Here is a 27,224-nt window from a genome sequence, read left to right on the forward strand (position 1 = left end):
TATATACAAAAGTATCTGGACACCCCTTCAAATTAGTGGATTCTGCTATTTTAGCAACACCCGTTGCTGACAGGTGTATAAAATCGAGCACACCGCCATGCAATCTCCATAGACAAACACTGGCAGTAGAACGGCCCTTACTGAAGAGCTTACTGAAGAGCTCAGTGACTTTCAACGTGGCACCGTCATAGGGATGCCACCTTTTCCAACAAGTCAGTTCGTCAAGTTTCTGCCCTGCTAGAGCTGCCCCGGTCAACTGTAAGTGCTGTTATTGTGAAGTGGAAACGTCTAGGAGCAACAACGGCTCGAAGTGGTAGGAAGTGGTAGGCCACACAGGCTCAAAGAACGGGACCGCAGAGTTCTGAAGCGCGTAGCGCGAAACAATTGTCTGTCCTTGGTTGCAACACTTACTACCGAGTGTGTGTTTTTTATTTATTATTATTTTATTTTTATTTCACCTTTTATTTAACCAGTTAAACCAGTTGAGAACAAGTTCTCATTTACAACTGCGACCTGGCCAAGATAAAGCAAAGCAGTGCGATAAAAACAACAACACAGAGTTACATATGGGGTAAAACAAAACATAAAGTCAAAAATACAACAGAAAATATATATACAGTGTGTGCAAATGGTAGCAAGTTATGGAGGTAAGGCAATAAATAGGCCATAGTGCAAAATAATTACAATTTAGTATTAACACTGGAATGATAGATGTGCAAGAGATGATGTGCGAATAGAGATACTGGGGTGCAAATGAGCAAAATAACAATATGGGGATGAGGTAGTTGAGTGTGTGTGTGTGGGGGGGTGTAGGTGTGTGTGTGGGGGGGGTGTAGTGTGTGTGTGTGTGTGTGTGTGTGTGGGGGGTGAAAAAAATTACTCAATTGTCATACGTAAGTAAAATTGTCATGCTATACGTTAAATTCCTGATATGAAGCAAACTAGACAGCACCATGTTCTTGTTTTTAAAATGTATGTAGAGCCAGCGGCACACTTTAACACTCAGACATCATTTACAAACACAGGATTTATGTTTAGTGATTCCGTCAGATCAGAAGTTATATTGATAGGTGCGTGAATTGGATCATATTGCTGTCCTGCCTGAGCATTCTAAATGTAACGAGTATTTTTGCTGTCAGGGAAAATGTATGGAGTAAAAAGTACATTATTTTCTTTAGGAATGTAAAAGTAAATACATTAAAAAAAAATATATATATATATATATATAGTAAAGTAATCTAGAGATAAATCAAAAAACTACTTAAGTACTTTACACCACTGGTGTGTGTGTGTGGGGGGTGTGTGTATGTGTTTTGTTCTCACCCACCAAGGGACAGCAGTCCCAGATCATTCCAAATTCTCCTTTTATACAGCTTCATCAGCAAGCACAGAGAACCAGAGACAGATGTATGTATATTATGACTCCATGTTAGCACTTCACTACAAGGACAAACTGAAATGAGAAATATACTGTCTTCATTTGTCAGACAGAGGAGAGAGCATTCCCCATGTTATATAACACACTGTATATAGGCATGTATTGGAATATGGTTTAATTATGATGTTGTAGAAGCTGTGTTTCTCTGTTTCAGGCTCTCGGTTGCTTGTTGTACAAGCTGTGTTTCTCTGTTTCAGGCTCTCGGTTGCTTGTTGTACAAGCTGTGTTTCTCTGTTTCAGGCTCTCGGTTGCTTGTTGTACAAGTTGTGTTTCTCTGTTTCAGGCTCTCGGTTGCTTGTTGTACAAGTTGTGTTTCTCTGTTTCAGGCTCTCGGTTGCTTGTTGTACAAGCTGTGTTTCTCTGTTTCAGGCTCTCGGTTGCTTGTTGTACAAGCTGTGTTTCTCTGTTTCAGGCTCTCGGTTGCTTGTTGTACAAGCTGTGTTTCTTCTCTCTCCCGTTCGGGGAGAGTCAAGTCGCCATATGTGACGGAACCTTTATCGTTCCTGACAATTCCAAATTCTCCTTGAAGTTGCACTGCTTAATCAGTAAGTAGCACTGCCCAGTTTTTCAGCACCACACTAACCACCAAGCTGTCAATCCATATAACAATTAAACCACAATGAACATTGTCATGTGAACGTTTCTGATGTGTAAACATTTAACTTTCCAATTCATTTGACCAATCAGACTCTGTCATTGTTCACACACCCACTGTAGACCTTTTAATACAAATATTAGCCAATAGCACCACCTTGTGGACAAATGTGAGAAAAGCATTTAATACATTGAACCAGGGTGATAATGGATTAAACCAAGGTAGTAATAGTATTTCATACCGCATTACAATTCACTCTGTGTGCATATCATTTATATTTTAAACCTGTGTAAAAAGTACATGCCTTCTCTTATGGACAGTGGGGATTCTCTGGTTTGTCTGGGATGCTATAAATTCATCTATATTTTAAACCATATGTCCCCTCTTTTCCAGGATATATTAAACTATATGTCCCCTCTTCTCCATAATATATTAAACTATATGTCTCCTCTTCAGGATATATTAAACTATATGTCTCCTCTTCTCCATAATATATTAAACTATATGTCCCCTCTTCTCCATAATATATTAAACTATATGTCTCCTCTTCTCCATAATATATTAAACTATATGTCTCCTCTTCTCCATAATATATTAAACTATATGTCCCCTCTTCTCCATAATATATTAAACCATATGTCCCCTCTTCTCCATAATATATTAAACTATATGTCCCCTCTCCATAATATATTAAACTATATGTCCCCTCTTCTCCATAATATATTAAACTATATGTCTCCTCTTCTCCATAATATATTAAACCATATGTCCCCTCCTCTCCATAATATATTAAACTATATGTCTCCTCTCCATAATATATTAAACTATATGTCCCCTCTTCTCCATAATATATTAAACTATATGTCTCCTCTTCTCCATAATATATTAAACTATATGTCTCCTCTTCTCCATAATATATTAAACTATATGTCTCTCTTCTCCATAATATATTAAACTATATGTCTCCTCTCCATAATATATTAAACTATATGTCTCCTCTCCATAATATATTAAACTATATGTCTCCTCTTCTCCATAATATATTAAACTATATGTCCCCTCTTCTCCATAATATATTAAACTATATGTCTCCTCTCCATAATATATTAAACTATATGTCTCCTCTTCTCCATAATATATTAAACTATATGTCCCCTCTTCTCCATAATATATTAAACTATATGTCCCCTCTTCTCCATAATATATTAAACTATATGTCCCCTCTTCTCCATAATATATTAAACTATATGTATCCTCTTCTCCATAATATATTAAACTATATGACTCCTCTTCTCCATAATATATTAAACTATATATATCCTCTTCTCCATAATATATTAAACTATATGTCTCCTCTTCTCCATAATATATTAAACTATATGTCCCCTCTTCTCCATAATATATTAAACTATATGTCCCCTCTTCTCCATAATATATTAAACTATATGTCTCTTCTCCATAATATATTAAACTATATGTCCCCTCTTCTCCATAATATATTAAACTATATGTCCCCTCTTCTCCATAATATATTAAACTATATGTCCCCTCTTCTCCATAATATATTAAACTATATGTCTCTTCTCCATAATATATTAAACTATATGTCCCCTCTTCTCCATAATATATTAAACTATATGTCCCCTCTTCTCCATAATATATTAAACTATATGTCCCCTCTTCTCCATAATATATTAAACTATACGTCTCCTCTTCTCCATAATATATTAAACTATATGGCTCCTCTTCTCCATAATATATTAAACTATATGTCTCCTCTCCATAATATATTAAACTATATGTCTCCTCTCCATAATATATTAAACTATATGTCCCCTCTTCTCCATAATATATTAAACTATATGTCTCCTCTTCTCCATAATATATTAAACTATATGTCTCCTCTTCTCCATAATATATTAAACTATATGTCTCCTCTTCTCCATAATATATTAAACTATATGTCTCCTCTTCTCCATAATATATTAAACTATATGTCCCCTCTTCTCCATAATATATTAAACTATATGTCCCCTCTTCTCCATAATATATTAAACTATATGTCTCCTCTTCTCCATAATATATTAAACTATATGTCCCCTCTTCTCCATAATATATTAAACTATATGTCCCCTCTTCTCCATAATATATTAAACTATATGTCTCCTCTTCTCCAGGATATATTAAACTATATGTCTCCTCTTCTCCATAATATATTAAACTATATGTCCCCTCTTCTCCATAATATATTAAACTATATGTCCCCTCTTCTCCATAATATATTAAACTATATGTCCCCTCTTCTCCATAATCTATTAAACTATATGTCTCCTCTTCTCCAGGATATATTAAACTATATGTCTCCTCTTCTCCATAATATATTAAACTATATGTCCCCTCTTCTCCATAATATATTAAACTATATGTCCCCTCTTCTCCATAATATATTAAACTATATGTCTCCTCTTCTCCAGGATATATTAAACTATATGTCTCCTCTTCTCCATAATATATTAAACTATATGTATCCTCTTCTCCATAATATATTAAACTATATGTCCCCTCTTCTCCATAATATATTAAACTATATGTCTCCTCTCCATAATATATTAAACTATATGACTCCTCTTCTCCATAATATATTAAACTATATGTCTCCTCTTCTCCATAATATATTAAACTATATGTCCCCTCTTCTCCATAATATATTAAACTATATGTCTCCTCTTCTCCAGGATATATTAAACTATATGTCTCCTCTTCTCCATAATATATTAAACTATATGTATCCTCTTCTCCATAATATATTAAACTATATGTCCCCTCTTCTCCATAATATATTAAACTATATGTCTCCTCTCCATAATATATTAAACTATATGACTCCTCTTCTCCATAATATATTAAACTATATGTCCCCTCTTCTCCATAATATATTAAACTATATGTCTCCTCTTCTCCATAATATATTAAACTATATGTCTCCTCTTCTCCATAATATATTAAACTATATGACTCCTCTTCTCCATAATATATTAAACTATATGTCTCCTCTTCTCCATAATATATTAAACTATATGTCCCCTCTTCTCCATAATATATTAAACTATATGTCCCCTCTTCTCCATAATATATTAAACTATATGTCTCCTCTTCTCCATAATATATTAAACTATATGTCCCCTCTTCTCCATAATATATTAAACTATATGTCCCCTCTTCTCCATAATATATTAAACTATATGTCTCCTCTTCTCCATAATATATTAAACTATATGTCCCCTCTTCTCCATAATATATTAAACTATATGTCTCCTCTTCTCCATAATATATTAAACTATATGTCTCCTCTTCTCCATAATATATTAAACTATATGTCTCCTCTTCTCCATAATATATTAAACTATATGTCCCCTCTTCTCCATAATATATTAAACTATATGTCCCCTCTTCTCCATAATATATTAAACTATATGTCCCCTCTTCTCCATAATATATTAAACTATATGTCCCTCTTCTCCATAATATATTAAACTATATGTCCCCTCTTCTCCATAATATATTAAACTATATGTCTCCCTCTTCTCCATAATATATTAAACTATATGTCTCCTCTTCTCCATAATATATTAAACTATATGTCCCCTCTTCTCCATAATATATTAAACTATATGTCCCCTCTTCTCCATAATATATTAAACTATATGTCTCCTCTTCTCCATAATATATTAAACTATATGTCCCTCTTCTCCATAATATATTAAACTATATGTCCCCTCTTCTCCATAATATATTAAACTATATGTCCCCTCTTCTCCATAATATATTAAACTATATGTATCCTCTTCTCCATAATATATTAAACTATATGTCTCCTCTTCTCCATAATATATTAAACTATATGTCTCCTCTTCTCCATAATATATTAAACTATATGTCTCCTCTTCTCCATAATATATTAAACTATATGTCCCCTCTTCTCCATAATATATTAAACTATATGTCCCCTCTTCTCCATAATATATTAAACTATATGTCCCCTCTTCTCCATAATATATTAAACTATATGTCCCCTCTTCTCCATAATATATTAAACTATATGTCCCCTCTTCTCCATAATATATTAAACTATATGTCTCCTCTTCTCCATAATATATTAAACTATATGTCTCCTCTTCTCCATAATATATTAAACTATATGTCCCCTCTTCTCCATAATATATTAAACTATATGTCTCCTCTTCTCCATAATATATTAAACTATATGTCTCCTCTTCTCCATAATATATTAAACTATATGTCCCTCTTCTCCATAATATATTAAACTATATGTCTCCTCTCCATAATATATTAAACTATATGTCCCCTCTTCTCCATAATATATTAAACTATATGTCCCCTCTTCTCCATAATATATTAAACTATATGTCCCCTCTTCTCCATAATATATTAAACTATATGTCCCCTCTTCTCCATAATATATTAAACTATATGTCTCCTCTTCTCCATAATATATTAAACTATATGTCTCCTCTTCTCCATAATATATTAAACTATATGTCCCCTCTTCTCCATAATATATTAAACCATATGTCTCCTCTTCTCCATAATATATTAAACTATATGTCCCCTCTTCTCCATAATATATTAAACTATATGTCTCCTCTTCTCCATAATATATTAAACTATATGTCTCCTCTTCTCCATAATATATTAAACTATATGTCCCCTCTTCTCCATAATATATTAAACTATATGTCTCTTCTCCATAATATATTAAACTATATGTCCCCTCTTCTCCATAATATATTAAACTATATGACTCCTCTTCTCCATAATATATTAAACTATATGTCTCCTCTTCTCCATAATATATTAAACTATATGTCCCCTCTTCTCCATAATATATTAAACTATATGTCCCCTCTTCTCCATAATATATTAAACTATATGTCTCCTCTCCATAATATATTAAACTATATGTCTCCTCTCCATAATATATTAAACTATATGTCTCCTCTTCTCCATAATATATTAAACTATATGTCTCCTCTTCTCCATAATATATTAAACTATATGTCCCCTCTTCTCCATAATATATTAAACTATATGTCTCCTCTCCATAATATATTAAACTATATGTCCCCTCTTCTCCATAATATATTAAACTATATGTCCCCTCTTCTCCATAATATATTAAACTATATGTCCCCTCTTCTCCATAATATATTAAACTATATGTCCCCTCTTCTCCATAATATATTAAACTATATGTCACCTCTTCTCCATAATATATTAAACTATATGTCCCCTCTTCTCCATAATATATTAAACTATATGTCCCCTCTTCTCCATAATATATTAAACTATATGTCCCCTCTTCTCCATAATATATTAAACTATATGTCCCCTCTTCTCCATAATATATTAAACTATATGTCCCCTCTTCTCCATAATATATTAAACTATATGTCTCCTCTCCATAATATATTAAACTATATGTCTCCTCTTCTCCATAATATATTAAACTATATGTCTCCTCTTCTCCATAATATATTAAACCATATGTCCCCTCTTTTCCAGGATATATTAAACTATATGTCTCCTCTTCTCCATAATATATTAAACCATATGTCCCCTCTTTTCCAGGATATATTAAACTATATGTCCCCTCTTCTCCATAATATATTAAACTATATGTCTCCTCTCCATAATATATTAAACTATATGTCTCCTCTTCTCCATAATATATTAAACCATATGTCCCCTCTTTTCCAGGATATATTAAACTATATGTCTCCTCTTCTCCATAATATATTAAACTATATGTCTCCTCTTCTCCATAATATATTAAACTATATGTCCCCTCTTCTCCATAATATATTAAACTATATGTCCCCTCTTCTCCATAATATATTAAACTATATGTCCCCTCTTCTCCATAATATATTAAACTATATGTCCCCTCTTCTCCATAATATATTAAACTATATGTCTCCTCTTCTCCATAATATATTAAACTATATGTCCCCTCTTCTCCATAATATATTAAACTATATGTCTCCTCTTCTCCATAATATATTAAACTATATGTCTCCTCTTCTCCATAATATATTAAACTATATGTCTCCTCTTCTCCATAATATATTAAACTATATGTCTCCTCTTCTCCATAATATATTAAACTATATGTCTCCTCTTCTCCATAATATATTAAACCATATGTCTCCTCTTCTCCATAATATATTAAACTATATGTCCCCTCTTCTCCATAATATATTAAACTATATGTCTCCTCTTCTCCATAATATATTAAACTATATGTCTCCTCTTCTCCATAATATATTAAACTATATGTCCCCTCTTCTCCATAATATATTAAACTATATGTCCCCTCTTCTCCATAATATATTAAACTATATGTCTCCTCTTCAGGATATATTAAACTATATGACTCCTCTTCTCCATAATATATTAAACTATATGTCCCCTCTTCTCCATAATATATTAAACTATATGACTCCTCTTCTCCATAATATATTAAACTATATGTCCCCTCTTCTCCATAATATATTAAACTATATGTATCCTCTTCTCCATAATATATTAAACTATATGTCCCCTCTTCTCCATAATATATTAAACTATATGTCTCCTCTTCTCCATAATATATTAAACTATATGACTCCTCTTCTCCATAATATATTAAACTATATGTCCCCTCTTCTCCATAATATATTAAACTATATGACTCCTCTTCTCCATAATATATTAAACTATATGTCTCTTCTCCATAATATATTAAACTATATGACTCCTCTTCTCCATAATATATTAAACTATATGTCTCTTCTCCATAATATATTAAACTATATGACTCCTCTTCTCCATAATATATTAAACTATATGTCTCTTCTCCATAATATATTAAACTATATGTATCCTCTTCTCCATAATATATTAAACTATATGACTCCTCTTCTCCATAATATATTAAACTATATGTCCCCTCTTCTCCATAATATATTAAACTATATGTATCCTCTTCTCCATAATATATTAAACTATATGTCCCCTCTTCTCCATAATATATTAAACTATATGTCCCCTCTTCTCCATAATATATTAAACTATATGACTCCTCTTCTCCATAATATATTAAACTATATGTCCCCTCTTCTCCATAATATATTAAACTATATGACTCCTCTTCTCCATAATATATTAAACTATATGTCCCCTCTTCTCCATAATATATTAAACTATATGACTCCTCTTCTCCATAATATATTAAACTATATGTCCCCTCTTCTCCATAATATATTAAACTATATGACTCCTCTTCTCCATAATATATTAAACTATATGACTCCTCTTCTCCATAATATATTAAACTATATGTCTCTTCTCCATAATATATTAAACTATATGTCTCCTCTTCTCCATAATATATTAAACTATATGTCTCCTCTTCTCCATAATATATTAAACTATATGTATCCTCTTCTCCATAATATATTAAACCATATGTCCCCTCTTTTCCAGGATATATTAAACTATATGTCCCCTCTTCTCCATAATATATTAAACTATATGTCCCCTCTTCTCCATAATATATTAAACTATATGTCTCCTCTTCTCCATAATATATTAAACTATATGTATCCTCTTCTCCATAATATATTAAACCATATGTCCCCTCTTTTCCAGGATATATTAAACTATATGTCCCCTCTTCTCCATAATATATTAAACTATATGTCCCCTCTTCTCCATAATATATTAAACTATATGTCTCCTCTTCTCCATAATATATTAAACTATATGTCCCCTCTTCTCCATAATATATTAAACTATATGTCCCCCTCTTTTCCAGGATATATTAAACTATATGTCCCCTCTTCTCCATAATATATTAAACTATATGTCCCCTCTTCTCCATAATATATTAAACTATATGTCCCCTCTTCTCCATAATATATTAAACTATATGTCCCCTCTTCTCCATAATATATTAAACCATATGTCCCCTCTTCTCCATAATATATTAAACTATATGTCTCCCTCTTCTCCATAATATATTAAACTATATGTCCTCTTCTCCATAATATATTAAACTATATGTCCCCTCTTCTCCATAATATATTAAACCATATGTCTCCTCTTCTCCATAATATATTAAACTATATGTCCCCTCTTCTCCATAATATATTAAACCATATGTCCCCTCTTCTCCATAATATATTAAACTATATGTCTCCTCTTCTCCATAATATATTAAACTATATGTCTCTTCTCCATAATATATTAAACTATATGTCCCCTCTTCTCCATAATATATTAAACCATATGTCTCCTCTTCTCCATAATATATTAAACTATATGTATCCTCTTCTCCATAATATATTAAACCATATGTCCCCTCTTTCCAGAATATATTAAACTATATGTCCCCTCTTCTCCATAATATATTAAACTATATGTCCCCTCTTCTCCATAATATATTAAACTATATGTCCCCTCTTCTCCATAATATATTAAACTATATGTCCCCTCTCCATAATATATTAAACTATATGTTCCTCTTCTCCATAATATATTAAACTATATGTCCCCTCTTCTCCATGATATATTAAACTATATGTCTCCCTCTTCTCCATAATATATTAAACTATATGTCCCCTCTTCTCCATAATATATTAAACTATATGACTCCCTCTTCTCCATAATATATTAAACTATATGACTCCTCTTCTCCATAATATATTAAACTATATGTCCCCTCTTCTCCATAATATATTAAACTATATGTCTCCTCTTCTCCATAATATATTAAACTATATGTCCCCTCTTCTCCATAATATATTAAACTATATGTCCCCTCTTCTCCATAATATATTAAACTATATGTCCCCTCTTTTCCAGGATATATTAAACTATATGTCCCCTCTTCAGGATATATTAAACTGTGTCCCCTCTTCTCCAGGATATATGCTTGAGCCTGACCATGAGAAGAGACCAGATATCTATCAAGTCTCCTACTTTGCCTTCAAGTTAGCTGGAAAGGAGTGTCCAGTGCCAAATCTCTTTGTAAGTCAGTGTTCATTCATTGTGACAGATGTATTTGTAGTAAGTGAAATGAAAGATCAGTGGTGTGTATCCAGCAACGCTCATGGTTGTATCGGCCCCTCTGCAGAGCTCCCCTCTCCCCACGTCACTTCCTGAGCCACTGACAGCTAGCGAGGTTGTTGCTAGGAAGAGCAAGACGAAAGCCAGGTACAGTCACATGTCACTGCTGTGGGGATATATGTGGAACATACGAGTCGGGTCTCTCTTGCAAAATAGATTTAAAAATCAATGAGAATGTATAAATAAAGGTAAAATGAAGTTTCCACTGTTCTTGTTGTTCCCCTACCATTCCAGAATCACAGAGTCCGCGGGCCCGACAGCAACTTCCATCGCTCCGAGACAGAGGCCCAAGGCTGCCAACAGTAACGTGCTGCCCATCCCTGTAGCCAACACAGCTGTCACCCCTATAGCAGTGCCTGCCGCTGTCACGCCCGCCGCTGTCACGCCCGCCGCTGTCACGCCCGCCGCTGCCACGCCCACCGCTGCCACGCCCATCACCCCTACAGCTGTCAGCAATGGGCAGAAAGGTGAGAGTACAAAAGTACTGTGTGTGTGTGTTTATCTGCCATTGTGCCCTTGAGCAAGACACTGAACCCCTATTACATTGATGGAAGTTACAATCTATCTGCAATATTAAAGCTGATCTACCCCCTAAATAAAAGACACTGAACCCCTAAGCGGCTATCCCCCTAGGGGCATTGCTCTGTGGCTGACCCTGTGCATCTCAACTTGTGTGTATATTTGGGGGGGGGTTTGCATAAGCAGAAGACACATTCTCACAAAATGGACAATAAATCCTCTCCTCTCCTCTCCTCTCCTCTCCTCTCCTCTCCTCTCCTCTCCTCTCCTCCTCTCCTCTCCCTCCTCTCCTCCTCCTCTCCTCTCCTCTCCTCTCCTCTCCTCTCCTCTCTCTCTCCTCCTCTCCTCCTCCTCTCCTCTCCTCTCCTCTCCTCTCCTCTCCTCTCCTCTCCTCTCCTCTCTCCTCTCCTCTCCTCTCCTCTCCTCTCCTCTCTCCTCTCCTCTCCTCTCCTCTCCTCTCCTCTCCTCTCCTCTCCTCCCTCTCCTCTCCTCTCCTCTCCTCTTCCTCTCTCTCCTCTCCTCTCCTCTCTCCTCTCCTCTCCTCTCCTCTCTCCTCTCCTCTTCCTCCTCCTCCCCTCCCCCCCTCCTCCCTCCCCCCCCTCCCCCAGCTCCAACACCTGGTAACAGCCAGCCGGTTGCTCCACAGCCTCAGATAGCCAACCGGGTCCTCCAACAGCTGCAACCTGGAGACCTGCGTCTGCAACAACAACTCCATCAACAACAACAACAACAACAACTCCATCCTGTCCATCCACAGCAGCTCCAATACCTCCAGGTACTACTGAGTTACCTTCACTGTCTGACACCAGGGAATCAGTGTTGTGTATATTTAACTTCAGGTGGTACCTTCCTGTTTGCTTCCTGTTCCGTGTCTAGTGAGAACAACACAGGGATGTGTTCAGTAAGGCACACCATAGCAAAAAGTTTTGCAACTCAAAACGAAGAACCGTGTCCTTTTTTGGACAAATTGAGTTAGTACCTCCCAATTTCAAAACGCTTTCCTCCCTATTGAACACAACCCTGCTCAACTCTTTCCTTCCTATTGAACACAACCCTGTTCCAACCACTACTTCCTTCCTATTGAACACAACCCTGTTCCAACCACTACTTCCTTCCTATTGAACACAACCCTGTTCCAACCACTACTTCCTTCCTATTGAACACAACCCTGATCCATGCACAACTAGTCTAATCTGATAGGTAACAGATTGGCTGGTTGTTAGGGAATGTACGTAAAGATCTACCCGTCAATCAGTCTATAAATAATCTTATAGCAATCTAAGATGTAATCTTTAATGTAGAGAGAAACTAACATGGTCTACCTCTCTCCTCTCAGTACCAGCAGGCTCTTCACCAGCAGGCCCTTCACCAGCAGGCCCTTCAGCAACAGGCCCTTCTCCAACAACAGATGATGATGCAGCCCATGTATCAGCAACAACAAGCCCAGGCTCAGGCCCAGTATGCAGCCATGGTAAGACACACAGGCAGATGATTTTTAAATGGGCGGATGGTGAATGTCGATGTGCTTTGGTGTACATATCCCGGAAAAAGTTGAGTGATCTTGAAACCGTGGAGAGGGATACACCTATCCATTTACAGGAAGATTAGCCTGATTTTTAATTCTCAAGTGATTTCGCATGTTTAAATATTTAAGTCATGGTTCTACCGACTCCATGAGAATCCTTTTTCAAATCATGCAGAAAAAAAAATATTTCACTTTCTTTGGAATGGCAAACCAGAAAGTTTAACAAGCATATTTATATATAACGTTTGGAGGGTTAAAACAATTAAATATTAAGGCATTAATTAAACCTCTCTTAAAGCCTCCATTGTACTGACATTTTATCTAAATCCAAACTGGTTTTCTAGCAAGCTAATAAGAGAGGTCCAGCCTGTGTTTTGAGAGTGGGCTCTTTGCCTTTTTGCTAATTTAAAACCTTCCATTTTTGGTGGATTGACAATGGATCCCTGTTTAAAGTCATACGGAGTTGGCTACAATTTCAATGTCATCCTCCAGATAAGGCAGATCCAGAATGGTCAATATATGGGGCATTGAACAGTCAGAGTCAATAGAATATATTTTCTGGTACTGTCCAATCGGTGGCTCGATTGTGGAGTCCAGGTCCAGGAATGGTTTTTATGTCATATCAGGGTTCAGATGGCCCGGCAAACTGTGTTATTAGGGGATCTGAAAAACCACTGGAAATATTATACTCTTGGGTAAAGTATTTATTTGTAGGGCAATATCGGAAGAAATGGTACAAATAGGGAGGTTCGGGATAGTAGAGTGGGGGAGGTTCGGGATGGAGAGGATAGTAGAGTGGGGGAGGGGGATAGGAGAGTGGGGGGAGGGGGGATAGTAGAGTGGGGGAGGGGGGATAGTAGAGTGGGGGGAGGGGGGATAGTAGAGTGGGGGGAGGGGGGGTAGTAGAGTGGGGGAGGGGGGATAGAGTGGGGAGGAGGATAATAGAGGGGGGGAGAGGGATAGGAGAGTGGGGGGAGGGGGGATAGAGTGGGGGAGGGGGGTGGGAGAGTGAGGGAGGGGATAGGAGAGTGGGGAGGGGGATAGTAGAGTGGGGGAGGGGGGATAGTAGAGTGGGGGGAGGGGGGATAGTAGAGTGGGGGAGGGGGTAGTAGAGTGGGGGGAGGGGGATAGAGTGGGGAGGAGGATAATAGAGGGGGATAGTAGAGTGGGGGGAGGGGGGATAGTAGAGTGGGGGGAGGGGGGATAGTAGAGTGGGGGAGGGGGGATAGTAGAGTGGGGGAGAGGGGTAGTAGAGTGGGGGAGGTTCGGGGTAGTAGAGTGGGGGGAGGTTCGGGTAGTAGAGTGGGGGAGGGGGGATAGTAGAGTGGGGGGGGATAGTAGAGTGGGGGATAGTAGAGTGGGGGGAGGGGGATAGTAGAGTGGGGGAGGGGGGTAGTAGAGTGGGGGAGGGGGGATAGTAGAGTGGGGGAGGGGGATAGTAGAGTGGGGGGAGGGGGATAGTAGAGTGGGGGGAGGGGATAGTAGAGTGGGGGGAGGGGGGTAGTAGAGTGGGGGGAGGGGGGATAGAGTGGGGAGGAGGATAATAGAGGGGGGATAGTAGAGTGGGGGGAGGGGGGATAGTAGAGTGGGGGAGGGGGTAGTAGAGTGGGGGGAGAGGGGTAGTAGAGTGGGGGGAGGTTCGGGGTAGTAGAGTGGGGGGAGGTTCGGGATAGTAGAGTGGGGGAGGGGGATAGGAGAGTGGGGGGAGGGTGATAGGAGAGTGGGGGAGAGGGGATAGAGTGGGGGGGAGGGGGTGGGAGAGGAGAGTGGGAGAGGAGAGTGGGGGAGGGGGGATAGGAGAGTGGGGGGAGGTTCGGGATAGGAGAGTGGGGGGAGGTTCGGGATAGTAGAGTGGGGGGAGGTTCGGGATAGTAGAGTGGGGGAGGGGGGATAGGAGAGTGGGAATAGAGTGGGGGGGAGGGGGGGGTGGGAGAGGAGAGTGGGGGAGGGGGATAGGAGAGTGGGGGAGGGGGGGGATAGGAGAGTGGGGGGAGGTTCGGGATAGGAGAGTGGGGGGAGGTTCGGGATAGTAGAGTGGGGGAGGGGGATAGGAGAGTGGGAATAGAGTGGGGGAGGGGGGTGGGAGAGTGGGAATAGAGTGGGGGAGGGGGTGGGAGAGGAGAGTGGGGGAGGGGGGATAGGAGAGTGGGGGAGGGGGGATAGAGTGGGGGAGGGGGATAGAGTGGGGGGAGTGGGGGGAGTGGGAGGGAGAGGAGAGTGGGGGAGGGGGGAATGAGAGTGGGGGGAGGGGGTAGAGTGGGGGGGTGGGAGAGGAGAGTGGGGGGAGGGGGGATAGGAGAGTGGGGGGAGGGGGGGGATAGGAGAGTGGGGGGAGGGGGGATAGGAGAGTGGGGGAGGGGGGATAGGAGAGTGGGGGGAGGGGGATAGGAGAGTGGGGAGGGGGGGATAGGAGAGTGGGGGGAGGGGGGATAGGAGAGTGGGGGGAGGGGGATAGGAGAGTGGGGGGAGGGGGGATAGGAGAGTGGGGGGAGGGGGGATAGGAGAGTGAGGGGAAATACAAAATACCGCTCAGCCATAGTTAGACACGCACACACTCACACTCAGCCATGTAACATTAACAACAGGCCCAGGAACAGACCCAGGAACAGACCCACTACTCAGCCATGTAACATTAACAACAGGCCCAGGAACAGGTAAGCGCTGTAGTTCAGACATAATCCAGTAAATTGCACTGCAGGGTACAAAAAGAAAAGAAAGATGGATGACCACACACTGAATCCTCCCCTGGTTTTATTTGCTGCAGAAACGACAGTCGATAAGCGATACATGAACCTGACTGAAACTGTATTGAATGCTGTACATAGCCGAGATAACGTTCTGTAGAGGGAAGCAAAACTGTCTTGTTTAGGCGTGCAAGAACACGCACAGTGTGACAGGACGCCGGAAACAGCTGGCTTGTGAAATATATCCCCAAAACTGCCGCCTTTTTAAAATTCCTTCTCCAAACACTCACTGGCACCTATCGCCTGAACAGACCTGTCTACCAATCGTATGGGGTGCAGGGCAATGACATCATCCAACAATCCCCTACCACTCATAATTACGTTACTCTCGGTGACAACCATCGCAAACACCAGTCATCCAAATACACACTGTAAAGGCGGAGTCATTTTTAGCTTGTTTTCCACCGAACGGTTACCATCGGTTACCATCTGTTTTAATTTCAGCAGCAATCTGCTCCGTCCACACAGTCATCAGGGGAGAGGAGGAGGAGGAGGGAGGGGGAGGGGGGGTGGGGTAAGCTCCACCGGTTCGCTGTGTCTGTGTTAAATCGTGACATATGAAGCAATTACACAGAGAGGAAATCAGGCTCTCTCTCTCTCGTCCGTTGTACTCACTCTAGGAAATACCACTTCTCCATACATGTTGCGTTTCGTAGCCGTCAAGCCATAATCAACCTTTTAACATAAGTCTCTTAACACCATCACTCTGTCAACGAGTCCTAATGTCTTCTCCTGTCCATCCCAGATTCATTCGGCGTCTGTAGTCATGTCTCTGTCATAGTCACCATGACATCACTGTTACCTCGTTCCCCTCCCCTGTCAGATGCACCAGTACCAACAGGCCTTTGCACAGCAGCAGCAGCAGCAACATCAACTACAACAACAGCAACTCCAGCAACAGCAACAGCTACAACAGCATCAACAGCATCCCACCCAGCAGCCCAATGTGACCTCCCCGCTAGAGTTCCAGCTTCCTTTGGGCTCTTTTATCTCGGCTGGGTCTGGGGTCAGCCCTGTGGTCGTGGCTGGGCCTGCAGTTGGGGCTGGGGTTGGAAATGTGACACCTTCCCCTGTTGAGGCTCCATACACTAACACCAGGTAACACCCTTCCCCTTGTTGAGGCTCTATATACACTAACACCAGGGAACATCCCTCAGTCACCTCATACCCCAGTCTTTATGTGCCTGTAATGTCTGTCAGTAACACAGACACCACAAGTAATTCAACACATCATAAGCATCTTCAATCTATGGTGATCACCAGCCATTAGCCCGCCCAGACCCACTTCATAGCTTCCTCTCTCTTCCTCTCTCCCCAGCAGAAACCCTCTGGTGGACCTAAAGGTGACCACCCCTCCCCTCCAGACCCTGGTCGCTCCCCAGAGCCACCCTCCTGACATGTCCCGCTGGAACCCCTTCGGAGAGGACAACTTCTCCAAACTCACAGAGGAGGAACTTCTGGACCGCGAGTTCGACCTCCTCAGAGCAAGCAAGTGTCCCATCTTTTACCTTCCCCAGCAAGTGTCCCATCTTTTACCTTCCCTTTTCCGTTACTGTTCCACCTGGGTTTCGATTCCCACGGGGAACCAGTACAAAAAAAAGAAAAGGTGGAAAAAAAGTACATTACCTCACAACTGATAGTTCTCTGGATAAGAGCATCTGCTAAATGACTCGCATATAAACATATCTTCAAAAGGTTCCTGATCTTAGTTGCCATATATCAATATGTTTAAAAATCTGTCTCGAGTTGTTACATTTACACTACCGTTCAAAAGTTTGGGGTCACTTAGAAATGTCCTTGTTTTTGAAAGAAAAGCAATTTTTTGGTCCATTATAATAACATCAAATGGATCAGAAATACAGTGTAGACATTGTAAATGGCTGATTAATTTTTTGTTTTGAATATCTACATAGGCGTACAGAGGCCCATTATCAGCAACCATCAGTCCCTGTGTTCCAATGGCACGTTGTGTTTGCTAATCCAAGTTTATCATTTTAAAAGGCTAATTGATCATTAGAAAACCCTATTTCAGCTGAAAACTGTTGTGCTGATTAAAGAAGCAATAAAACTGGCCTTCTTGAGACTAGTTGAGTATCAGGAGCATCAGCAATTGTGGGTTCGATTACAGGCTCAAAATGGCCAGAAACAAATAACTTTCTTCTGAAACTCGTCAGTCTATTCTTGTTCTGAGAAATGAAGGCTATTCCATGCGAGAAATTGCCAAGAAACTGAAGATCTCGTACAACGCTGTGTACTACTCCCTTCACAGAACAGCGCAAACTGGCTCTAACCAGAATAGAAAGAGGAGTGGGAGGCCCCGGTGCACAACTGAGCAAGAGGACAAATACATTAGTGTCTAGTTTGATAAACAGATGCCTCACAGGTCCTCAACTGGCAGCTTCATTAAATAGTACTTGCAAAACACCAGTCTCAACGTCAACAGTGAAGAGGCGACTCTGGGATGCTGACCTAGACAGAGTTGCAAAGAAAAAGCCATATCTCAGACTGGCCAATAAAAATAAAAGATTAAGATGGGCAAAAGAACACAGACACTGGACAGAGGAAGATTGGAAAAAAGTGTTATGGACAGACATATCGAAGTTTGAGGTGTTCGGATCACAAAGAAGAACATTTGTGAGACGCAGACCAAATGAAAAGATGCTGGAGGAGTGCTTGATGCCATCTGTCAAGCATGGTGGAGGCAATGTGATGATCTGGGGGTGCTTTGGTGGTGGTAAAGTGGGAGATTTGTACAGGGTAAAAGGGATCTTGAAGAAGGAAGGCTATCACTCCATTTTGCAATGCCATGCCATACCCTGTGGATGGCGCTTGATTGGAGCCAATTTCCTCCTACGACAGGACAATGATCCAAAGCACAGCTCCAAACTATGCAAGAACTATTTAGGGAAGAAGCAGTCAGGTGGTATTCTGTCTATAATGGAGTGGCCAGCACAGTCACCGGATATCAACCCTATTGAGCTGTTGTTGGAGCAGCTTGACCGTAAGAAGTGCCCATCAAGCCAATCCAACTTGTGGGAGGTGCTTCAGGAAGCATGGGGTGAAATCTTTTCAGATTACCTGAACAAATTGACAACTAGAATGCCAAAGGTCTGCAAGGCTGTAATTGCTGCAAATGGAGGATTATTTGATGAAAGCAAAGTTTTGAAGGACACAATTATTATTTCAATTAAAAATTATAATTTCTAACCTTGTCAATGACTACATTTCCTATTCATTTTACTATATTTCCTATTCAAACTAATTTCATGTATGTTTTCATGGAAAACAAGGACATTTCTAAGTAATAATAATAATATGCCATTTAGCAGACGCTTTTATCCAAAGCGACTTACAGTCGTGCATGCATACATTTTTTGTGTATGGGTGGTCCCGGGGATCGAACCCACTACCTTGGCGTTACAAGCGCCGTGCTCTACCAGCTGAGCTACAGAGGAGCACTTAGTGACCCCAAACTTTTGACCGGTAGAGTGTGTGTGTGAACGGTAGTGTATATCTGCAAATGTTAACTTATATTTCACTAAATGCACTCCTGATTACAAAGATAATTATTTCTGTCTAATGCTAATTTGATGGACAATAAAACTTTTTGAATTTGTATTTCCTGTGTCTAACGATCCCAATCCCCTTCCCCTATCTGCCCTATCTGCCCTAGCAGGTAAACCCGTGGAGAGAACCACTAGCATGGAGGCAGACCGACCGCTGCAGCCAATCACCTCCGCCGCAACCGCCAAGCCCCTCCTCCCTGAATACCTGTTTGGCTCCGCCCCATTCCTGGCTAGCGCAGGCAAGTCTTAATGGAGGCCCCTCCCCCAACCCCATCTCGCCACGCCCCCAACAGGACCCAACACTTCAGTTTGGAACTACCCTCTCCTGTCTTCATTCCCCCTGCCAAACTCAACCCTTAAACCCCCAACCACACTCACTGTTCTGCCCCCTCAACCCTAAACCCAAGAGGATGTGTAGTGTCAGAGTAGCAGTGCTGTGAATACAGGCCCCGGTGCGTAACTGCAGTCTTTTGGTGCAACAGATGATCTCAATGGTCAAATGGGAATATATCATTATTACCAAGTTAGACTTCAGAAAACAAAACAAGCACATCTCGCTAACGAAGAGGATGATCTACAGTGGGGTTGGAAATTGACACCCTTGATAAAGATGAGCAATAATTACTCTATAAAATAAATACAAAATATGATTTTATACTAATTCTGCCAGGAGGCTGAAACTTGGCCGTAAGTGGATCTTTCAGCAAGACAATAACCCCGAGCACACATCAGAATCCACAAAGAAATGGTTAATTGGCCACATCAGAATCCACAAAGAAATGGTTAATTGGCCACATCAGAATCCACAAAGAAATGGTTAATTGGCCACATCAGAATCCACAAAGAAATGGTTAATTGGCCACATCAGAATCCACAAAGAAATGGTTAATTGGCCACATCATAATCCACCAAGAAATGGTTAATTGGCCACATCAGTATCCACAAAGAAATTGTTAATTGGCCACATCAGTATCCACAAAGAAATGGTTAATTGGCCTCATCAGAATCCACAAAGAAATTGTTAATTGGCCACATCAGAATCCACAAAGAAATTGTTAATTGGCCTCATCAGAATCCACAAATAAATGGTTAATTGGCCTCATCAGAATCCACAAAGAAATGGTTCATTGGCCTCATCAGAATCCACAAATAAATTATTTTAATTGGCCACAAAATCAACATTTTGCAACGGCCATCTCAGTCTCCGGACTTGAAACCCATTGAAAACCTTTGGTTTGAATTGAAGAGGGCAGTCCATAAGCGCGAACGTAGGATATCAAGGATCTGGAAGGATTCTGTATGGGGGAATGGACTACGATCCCTCCCAATGTGTTCTCCAACTCATAAAACATTTTAGAAAAAGGCTCAGTGCCGTTATCCTCGAAAGGTGAGGTATTTCAGTATGAAAACTGAATGCACTCACTAACTGTAAGTCGCTCTGGATAAGAGCGTCTGCTAAATGACTAAAATGTAAATGTAAAATGTTTCGAAAGTATTGAAAACGGGTTTCAATCATTTTGACCCATACCTTTTTAGAGAAAAAATTAAAGTATTACTTGGTTAAAAAAAATCACTTTCTCTGAGCAATTGAGGCAACCAGGTTTTTGGCTAAAATATCCTAAAATTGTATTAGTATAAAATAATAATATTTCCCAATATAGCTCAGTATTTATTTATTTTATACAGTCATTTTTGTATCAATAATTTCAGACCCCACTGGATATGATGGTAAAGTAGTGATTAATCATTTAGTCACAAACTAGCAGTGAGAGAACTTAGCTGTTTGTTAACATTTTTTATTTGATTTTGCTTACTGAGCCCATTTGAAACTAGCATATTGATACATTTTATAAGTATCCGTAAATCTCAAAAGCCTCACCTTGGGTATAATAAGCTTATTCCTGTTAAGGAGATTTGCCAAAATGTTATGTCCCGTTTGGGTTGTACTGTGCACTTTACTACGGAGGACTATTCCAGCTAGCACCCACCCCCAAAATGATTAAATATTACAAGAATTGTATAATCAAATGTATCTTAAGAATTATCATAAGAATGCCACCATTTATTTTTATGGTAGCTAAATTTACTTTTTGTTTTGTAATATAACAGTCAGCTGTGCCCATATGTTAATAACTAGAGTATGACAATGCAATCCCAGCATGCCTTCAGTTAAGTGATTTATAGTAATTTATCCCAACTGAAGTCTGACTGTAAGTCAGATGTTCTGCCTATATCGAAATGGAAATATGTCTCACTGACTTTAGTATAACATTGTAGTTTTAAGGTATAACTGAGTTACGGAACAACCAAAACCAAACTGTGTGTGAAAGTACTTGACCACTGATAGGTCATAGGACGTTCAGAAGGGACAGTAATTCTAGACTTGGAGCCCAACATATGGGTGATGTCATCCCAATAAGCTGGAATGACAACATTTGGTGACATATTTTCAATTAGCCTAATTTTATTTATGTATTTGTGCCATAGACAATTTATGTTGTCAAGGTCATTGTCATATTTTCCTTTGTGGTTGTCCAGAGTCTGAAGGACTTTCAGGGGCTTTTGACAAATTTCCCACCAATTCATCTCTAAGTTTGTTTGTATCTACAGTGAGGGAAAAAAGTATTTGATCCCCTGCTGATTTTGTATGTTTGCCCACTGACAAAGACATGATCAGTCTATAATTTTAATGGTAGGTTTATTTGAACAGTGAGAGACAGAATAACAACAAAAAAATCCAGAAAAACGCATGTCAAAAATGTTAGAAATTGATTTGCATTTTAATGAGGGAAATAAGTATTTGACCCCTTTGCAAAACATGACCTAGTACTTGGTGGCAAAACCCTTGTTGGCAATCACAGAGGTCAGACATTTCTTGTAGTTGGCCACCAGGTTTGCACACATCTCAGGAGGGATTTTGTCCCACTCCTCTTTGCAGATCTTCTCCAAGTCATTAAGGTTTCGAGCCTGACGTTTGGCAACTTGAACCTTCAGCTCCCGCCACAGATTTTCTATGGGATTAAGGTCTGGAGACTGGCTAGGCCACTCCAGGACCTTAATGTGCTTCTTCTTGAGCCACTCCTTTGTTGCCTTGGCCGTGTGTTTTGGGTCATTGTCATGCTGGAATACCCATCCACAACCCATTTTCAATGCCCTGGCTGAGGGAAGGAGGTTCTCACCCAAGATTTGAAGGTACATGGCCCCGTCCATCGTCCCTTTGATGCGGTGAAGTTGTCCTGTCCCCTTAGCAGAAAAACACCTCCAAAGCATAATGTTTCCACTTCCATGTTTGACGGTGGGGATGGTGTTCTTGGGGTCATAGGCAGCATTCCTCCTCCTCCAAACACGGCGAGTTGAGTTGTGGTCCTCTGTAGCTCAGCTGGTAGAGCACGGCGCTTGTAACGCCAAGGTAGTGGGTTCGATCCCCGGGACCACCCATACACAAAAATGTATGCACGCATGACTGTAAGTCGCTTTGGATAAAAGCGTCTTCTAAATGGCATATTATTATTATTATTATTATGCCAAAGAGCTCCATTTTGGTCTCTGACCACAACACCTTCACCCAGTTCTCCTCTGAATCATTCAGATGTTCATTGGCAAACTTCAGATGGGCCTGTATATGTGCTTTCTTGAGCAGGGGGACCTTGTGGGCGCTGCAGGATTTCAGTCCTTCACGGCGTATAATAATAAATAATAATAATAATATGCCATTTAGCAGACGCTTTTATCCAAAGCGACTTACAGTCATGCGTGCATACATTTTTTTTTGTGTATGGGTGGTCCCGGGGATCGAACCCACTACCTTGGCGTTACAAGCGCCGTGCTCTACCAGCTGAGCTACAGAGGACCACAGTGTGTAGTGTGTTACCAGGGCGTAGTGTGTTACCAATTGTTTTCTTGGTGACTATGGTCCCAGCTGCCTTGAGATCATTGACAAGATCCTACCGTGTAGTTCTGGGCTGATTCCTCACCGTTCTCATGATCATTGCAACTCCACGAGGTGAGATCTTGCATGGAGCCCCAGGCCGAGGGAGATTGACAGTTATTTTGTGTTTCTTCCATTTGCGAATAATCGCACCAACTGTTGTCACCTTCTCACCAAGCTGCTTGGCGATGGTCTTGTAGCCCATTCCAGCCTTGTGTAGGTCTACAATCTTGTCCCTGACATCCTTGGAGAGCTCTTTGGTCTTGGCCATGGTGGAGAGTTTGGAATCTGATTAATTGATTACTTCTGTGGACAGGTGTCTTTTATACAGGTAACAAACTGAGATTAGGAGCACTCCCTTTAAGAGTGTGCTCCTAATCTCAGCTCGTTACTTGTATAAAAGACACATGGGAGCCAGAAATCTTTCTGATTGAGAGGAGGTTAAATACTTATTTCCCTCATTAAAATGCAAATCAATTTATAACATTTTTGACATGCGTTTTTCTGGATTTTTTTGTTGTTATTCTGTCTCTCACTGTTCAAATAAACCTACCATTAAAATTATTATTATAGACTGATCATTTCTTTGTCAGTGGGCAAACTTACAAAATCAGCAGGGGATCAAATACTTTTTTTCCCTCACTGTACTAACCATTCCAACTTGCTATCATTAAGATGCACATTAAGCTACACCTATATTTGGGTGGTAATGTTGGTTTGTAGGGTTGTATGCTATAGTACATCTGGTTCTGCTGTCACTGCTAGGTCTGACAGCAGCAAGCCTGGAGTCTCCACTGCTAGGTCTGACAGCAGCGGGCCTGGAGTCTCCACTGCTAGGTCTGACAGCAGCGGGCCTGGAGTCTCCACTGCTAGGTCTGACAGCAGCGGGCCTGGAGTCTCCACTGCTAGGTCTGACAGCAGCGGGCCTGGAGTCTCCACTGCTAGGTCTGACAGCAGCAGGCCTGGAGTCTCCACTGCTAGGTCTGACAGCAGCGGGCCTGGAGTCTCCACTGCTAGGTCTGACAGCAGCGGGCCTGGAGTCTCCACTGCTAGGTCTGACAGCAGCGGGCCTGGAGTCTCCACTGCTAGGTCTGACAGCAGCAGGCCTGGAGTCTCCACTGCTAGGTCTGACAGCAGCAGGCCTGGAGTCTCCACTGCTAGGTCTGACAGCAGCGGGCCTGGAGTCTCCACTGCTAGGTCTGACAGCAGCGGGCCTGGAGTCTCCACTGCTAGGTCTGACACCAGCAGGCCTGGAGTCTCCACTGCTAGGTCTGACAGCAGCGGGCCTGGAGTCTCCACTGCTAGGTCTGACAGCAGCGGGCCTGGAGTCTCCACTGCTAGGTCTGACAGCAGCAGGCCTGGAGTCTCCACTGCTAAGTCTGACAGCAGCAGGCCTGGAGTCTCCACTGCTAGGTCTGACAGCAGCAGGCCTGGAGTCTCCACTGCTAGGTCTGACAGCAGCGGGCTTGGAGTCTCCACTGCTAGGTCTGACAGCAGCAGGCTTGGAGTCTCCATAGAAGTCACTCATCTTTGCCTCATTTAGGAATTCTTATTATTTAGGAATTCAGTTATACACACTTGCCTATACAGTAATAAGCACTTATTGCATTCCTTGATAACAACAGCTCCATATATTTTATTTATTTGCCAAAGGTAAGTTTAACCATGAACAAGGGAGAAGGGAATTGCTGGATTCCTCAATACCCCAATCATTCTGTTGCATTTCATTGTCAATTTGAGAGCTCTGGACTCTTGACTATTTGGATAAATAATTGTGCACGTATTAGTAGTTTCATTTCTGTTATTGTTTCTATTTTGTAATGCAAGACAGCCATACTCAGAAACATCTTGTTCAAATTGTGTATAGGTGGACAGATTTCTGATTCAACGGCCGCAATGTTTGATCTGTTTTGTTGTTCAAAAAGGAAGAATTAACAAATACAAATAATGACTTGAGCCATTTAATTACACTGATGATAGTACAAGACAACAAGGAAATGGTAGCGAGCAGTTTGTAGATGGTTAAGACCTCCAAGCAGCGTTCAAAAACAGTCTTGAATATGTTGTGGTGTTTACATTTTGATATATTTTGTTCTTATTTTTGAAAATGTTAATTCTTTGATTTGGGGCATTGGTTTCACTTCCTAGCCCTTTGTTACTGTGGTGAAACAGCCTCAAACCTCATTTAATATTTGGTTGCTTTAAACATCTTGATTTTAAGCACATTGTCATCAACATACAGATGTTCATAACAACTGTTTGTTCCTGTGAAACTTAACACATCATCGGTTATTATAAGAATGTCAGAACTGTTGGTTAAGCAAGTCGTGCTGTACTTGAGCAGTTGCCTCTCCTGTGAAAGGAAAGTATACAGCGTTAGATGCGTAAGTTGTATTAAAAAATAATCTGTTTTTCAACAGACAAAAACTATGTAAATGAGCTTGTATCATACTGTGAATGTTTTTTTTTTTTAAATATATATATATATATATATACAAATGCTTAATGGTGATAAATAAAAAAATTATTCAAAAGCAATATACATTTTTGGGGTTCGTTTTATTGATGGCTCTTTTCAATAGTAGAGGCCAACGAAGAGGTGTATGTAGGTTTCTGAGTGACCAGGTATTTATCTACCCACCGTTACACCAAGATGTTTCTCAGATTAACATGGCTGTCTTTTGTCTGTCTGTCTGTTTTCTGAATGACTAACATATATAAGTAAAATCCCACCGCTGCCACCAGTGAACGATCAAACAAAACGAATGGAATTAAACGGATTAATGAAATGAAGCAACACTATGCTTTGGGTATTGGGAATCCTTAACCAACACGTTATACAGCGCCTTCAGAAAGTATTCAGACCCCTTGACTTTTTTACAGCCTTATTCTAAAATTGATTAAATTGTTTTTTGTCCCTCATCAATCTACACACAACACCCCATAATGACAAAGCAAAAACTGATTTTTTTGAAATTTTTGCTAATTTTTTTACAAAAAACTGAAATATCACATTTACATAAGTATTCAGACCCTTTACTCAGTACTTTGTTGAAGCACCTTTGGCAGCAATTCCAGCCTCGAGTCTTCTTGGGTATGACGCTACAAGCTTGGCACACCTGTATTTTGGGTGGTCCTCTGTAGCTCAATTGGTAGAGCATGGCGCTTGTAACGCCAGGGTAGTGGGTTCGATCCCCGGGACCACCCATACGTTTAAAAAATGTATGCACACATGACTGTAAGTCGCTTTGGATAAAAGCGTCTGCTAAATGGCATTATTATTTGTTATTATTTGGGGATTTTCTCCCATTATTTTCTGCAGATCCTCAAGCTCTGTTAGGTTGGATGGGGAGTGTCGCTGCACAGCTATTTTCAAGGTCTCTCCAGAGATGTTCGATCGGGTTCAAGTCCGTCCCCAGTCTGAGGTCCTGAGCGCTCTGGAGCAGGTTTTCATCAAGGATCTCTCTGTACTTTGCTCCGATCATCTTTGCTTCGATCCTGACTAGTCTCCCAGTCCCTGCTGCAGTAAAACATCCCCACAGCATGATGCTGCCACCACCATGCTTCACCGTAGGGATGGTGCCAGGTTTCCTCCAGACGTGACGCTTGGCATTCAGGCCAAAGAGTTCAATCTTGGTTTCATCAGACCAGAGAATCTTGTTTCTCATGGTCTGAGAGTCCTTTAGGTGCCTTTTGGCAAACTCCAAGCGGGCTGTCATG

General features: G+C 40.2%; 2 protein-coding genes across 4 annotated transcripts in view; one reads left to right on the top strand and one right to left on the bottom strand.

Annotated features, from left to right (window-relative positions):
• LOC121530709 (BMP-2-inducible protein kinase) overlaps window positions 1-27,224 on the top strand; it is a 110,036-nt gene that overhangs the window by 70,995 nt on the left and 11,817 nt on the right. Inside the window, exons 7-15 of one of the 3 annotated variants that reach the window (XM_041835873.2) lie at window positions 1,851-1,983; window positions 11,020-11,123; window positions 11,230-11,309; window positions 11,457-11,689; window positions 12,350-12,516; window positions 13,078-13,212; window positions 16,834-17,108; window positions 17,329-17,498; window positions 19,684-19,815. In XM_041835873.2, the coding sequence (XP_041691807.2) occupies window positions 1,851-1,983; window positions 11,020-11,123; window positions 11,230-11,309; window positions 11,457-11,689; window positions 12,350-12,516; window positions 13,078-13,212; window positions 16,834-17,108; window positions 17,329-17,498; window positions 19,684-19,815 (1,429 nt within the window). The remainder of the gene's footprint in view (window positions 1-1,850; window positions 1,984-11,019; window positions 11,124-11,229; window positions 11,310-11,456; window positions 11,690-12,349; window positions 12,517-13,077; window positions 13,213-16,833; window positions 17,109-17,328; window positions 17,499-19,683; window positions 19,816-27,224) is intronic. The other 2 variants (XM_041835876.2, XM_041835874.2) reach the window with 2 other exon arrangements.
• Window positions 24,089-26,011, bottom strand: LOC121530710 (myosin light chain kinase, smooth muscle-like). The gene is made up of 2 exons (XM_041835877.2): window positions 24,323-26,011; window positions 24,089-24,286 (listed from the first exon to the last, which is right to left on the bottom strand). The coding sequence occupies exons 1-2, from the start codon at window positions 25,017-25,019 to the stop codon at window positions 24,237-24,239; spliced, it is 747 nt and encodes a 248-aa protein (XP_041691811.2). The 5' UTR covers window positions 25,020-26,011; the 3' UTR covers window positions 24,089-24,236.

The sequence above is a fragment of the Coregonus clupeaformis genome, unplaced genomic scaffold (assembly GCF_020615455.1).
Source record: "Coregonus clupeaformis isolate EN_2021a unplaced genomic scaffold, ASM2061545v1 scaf0780, whole genome shotgun sequence".
In the NCBI taxonomy this organism is placed as follows: Eukaryota; Metazoa; Chordata; class Actinopteri; order Salmoniformes; family Salmonidae; genus Coregonus; species Coregonus clupeaformis.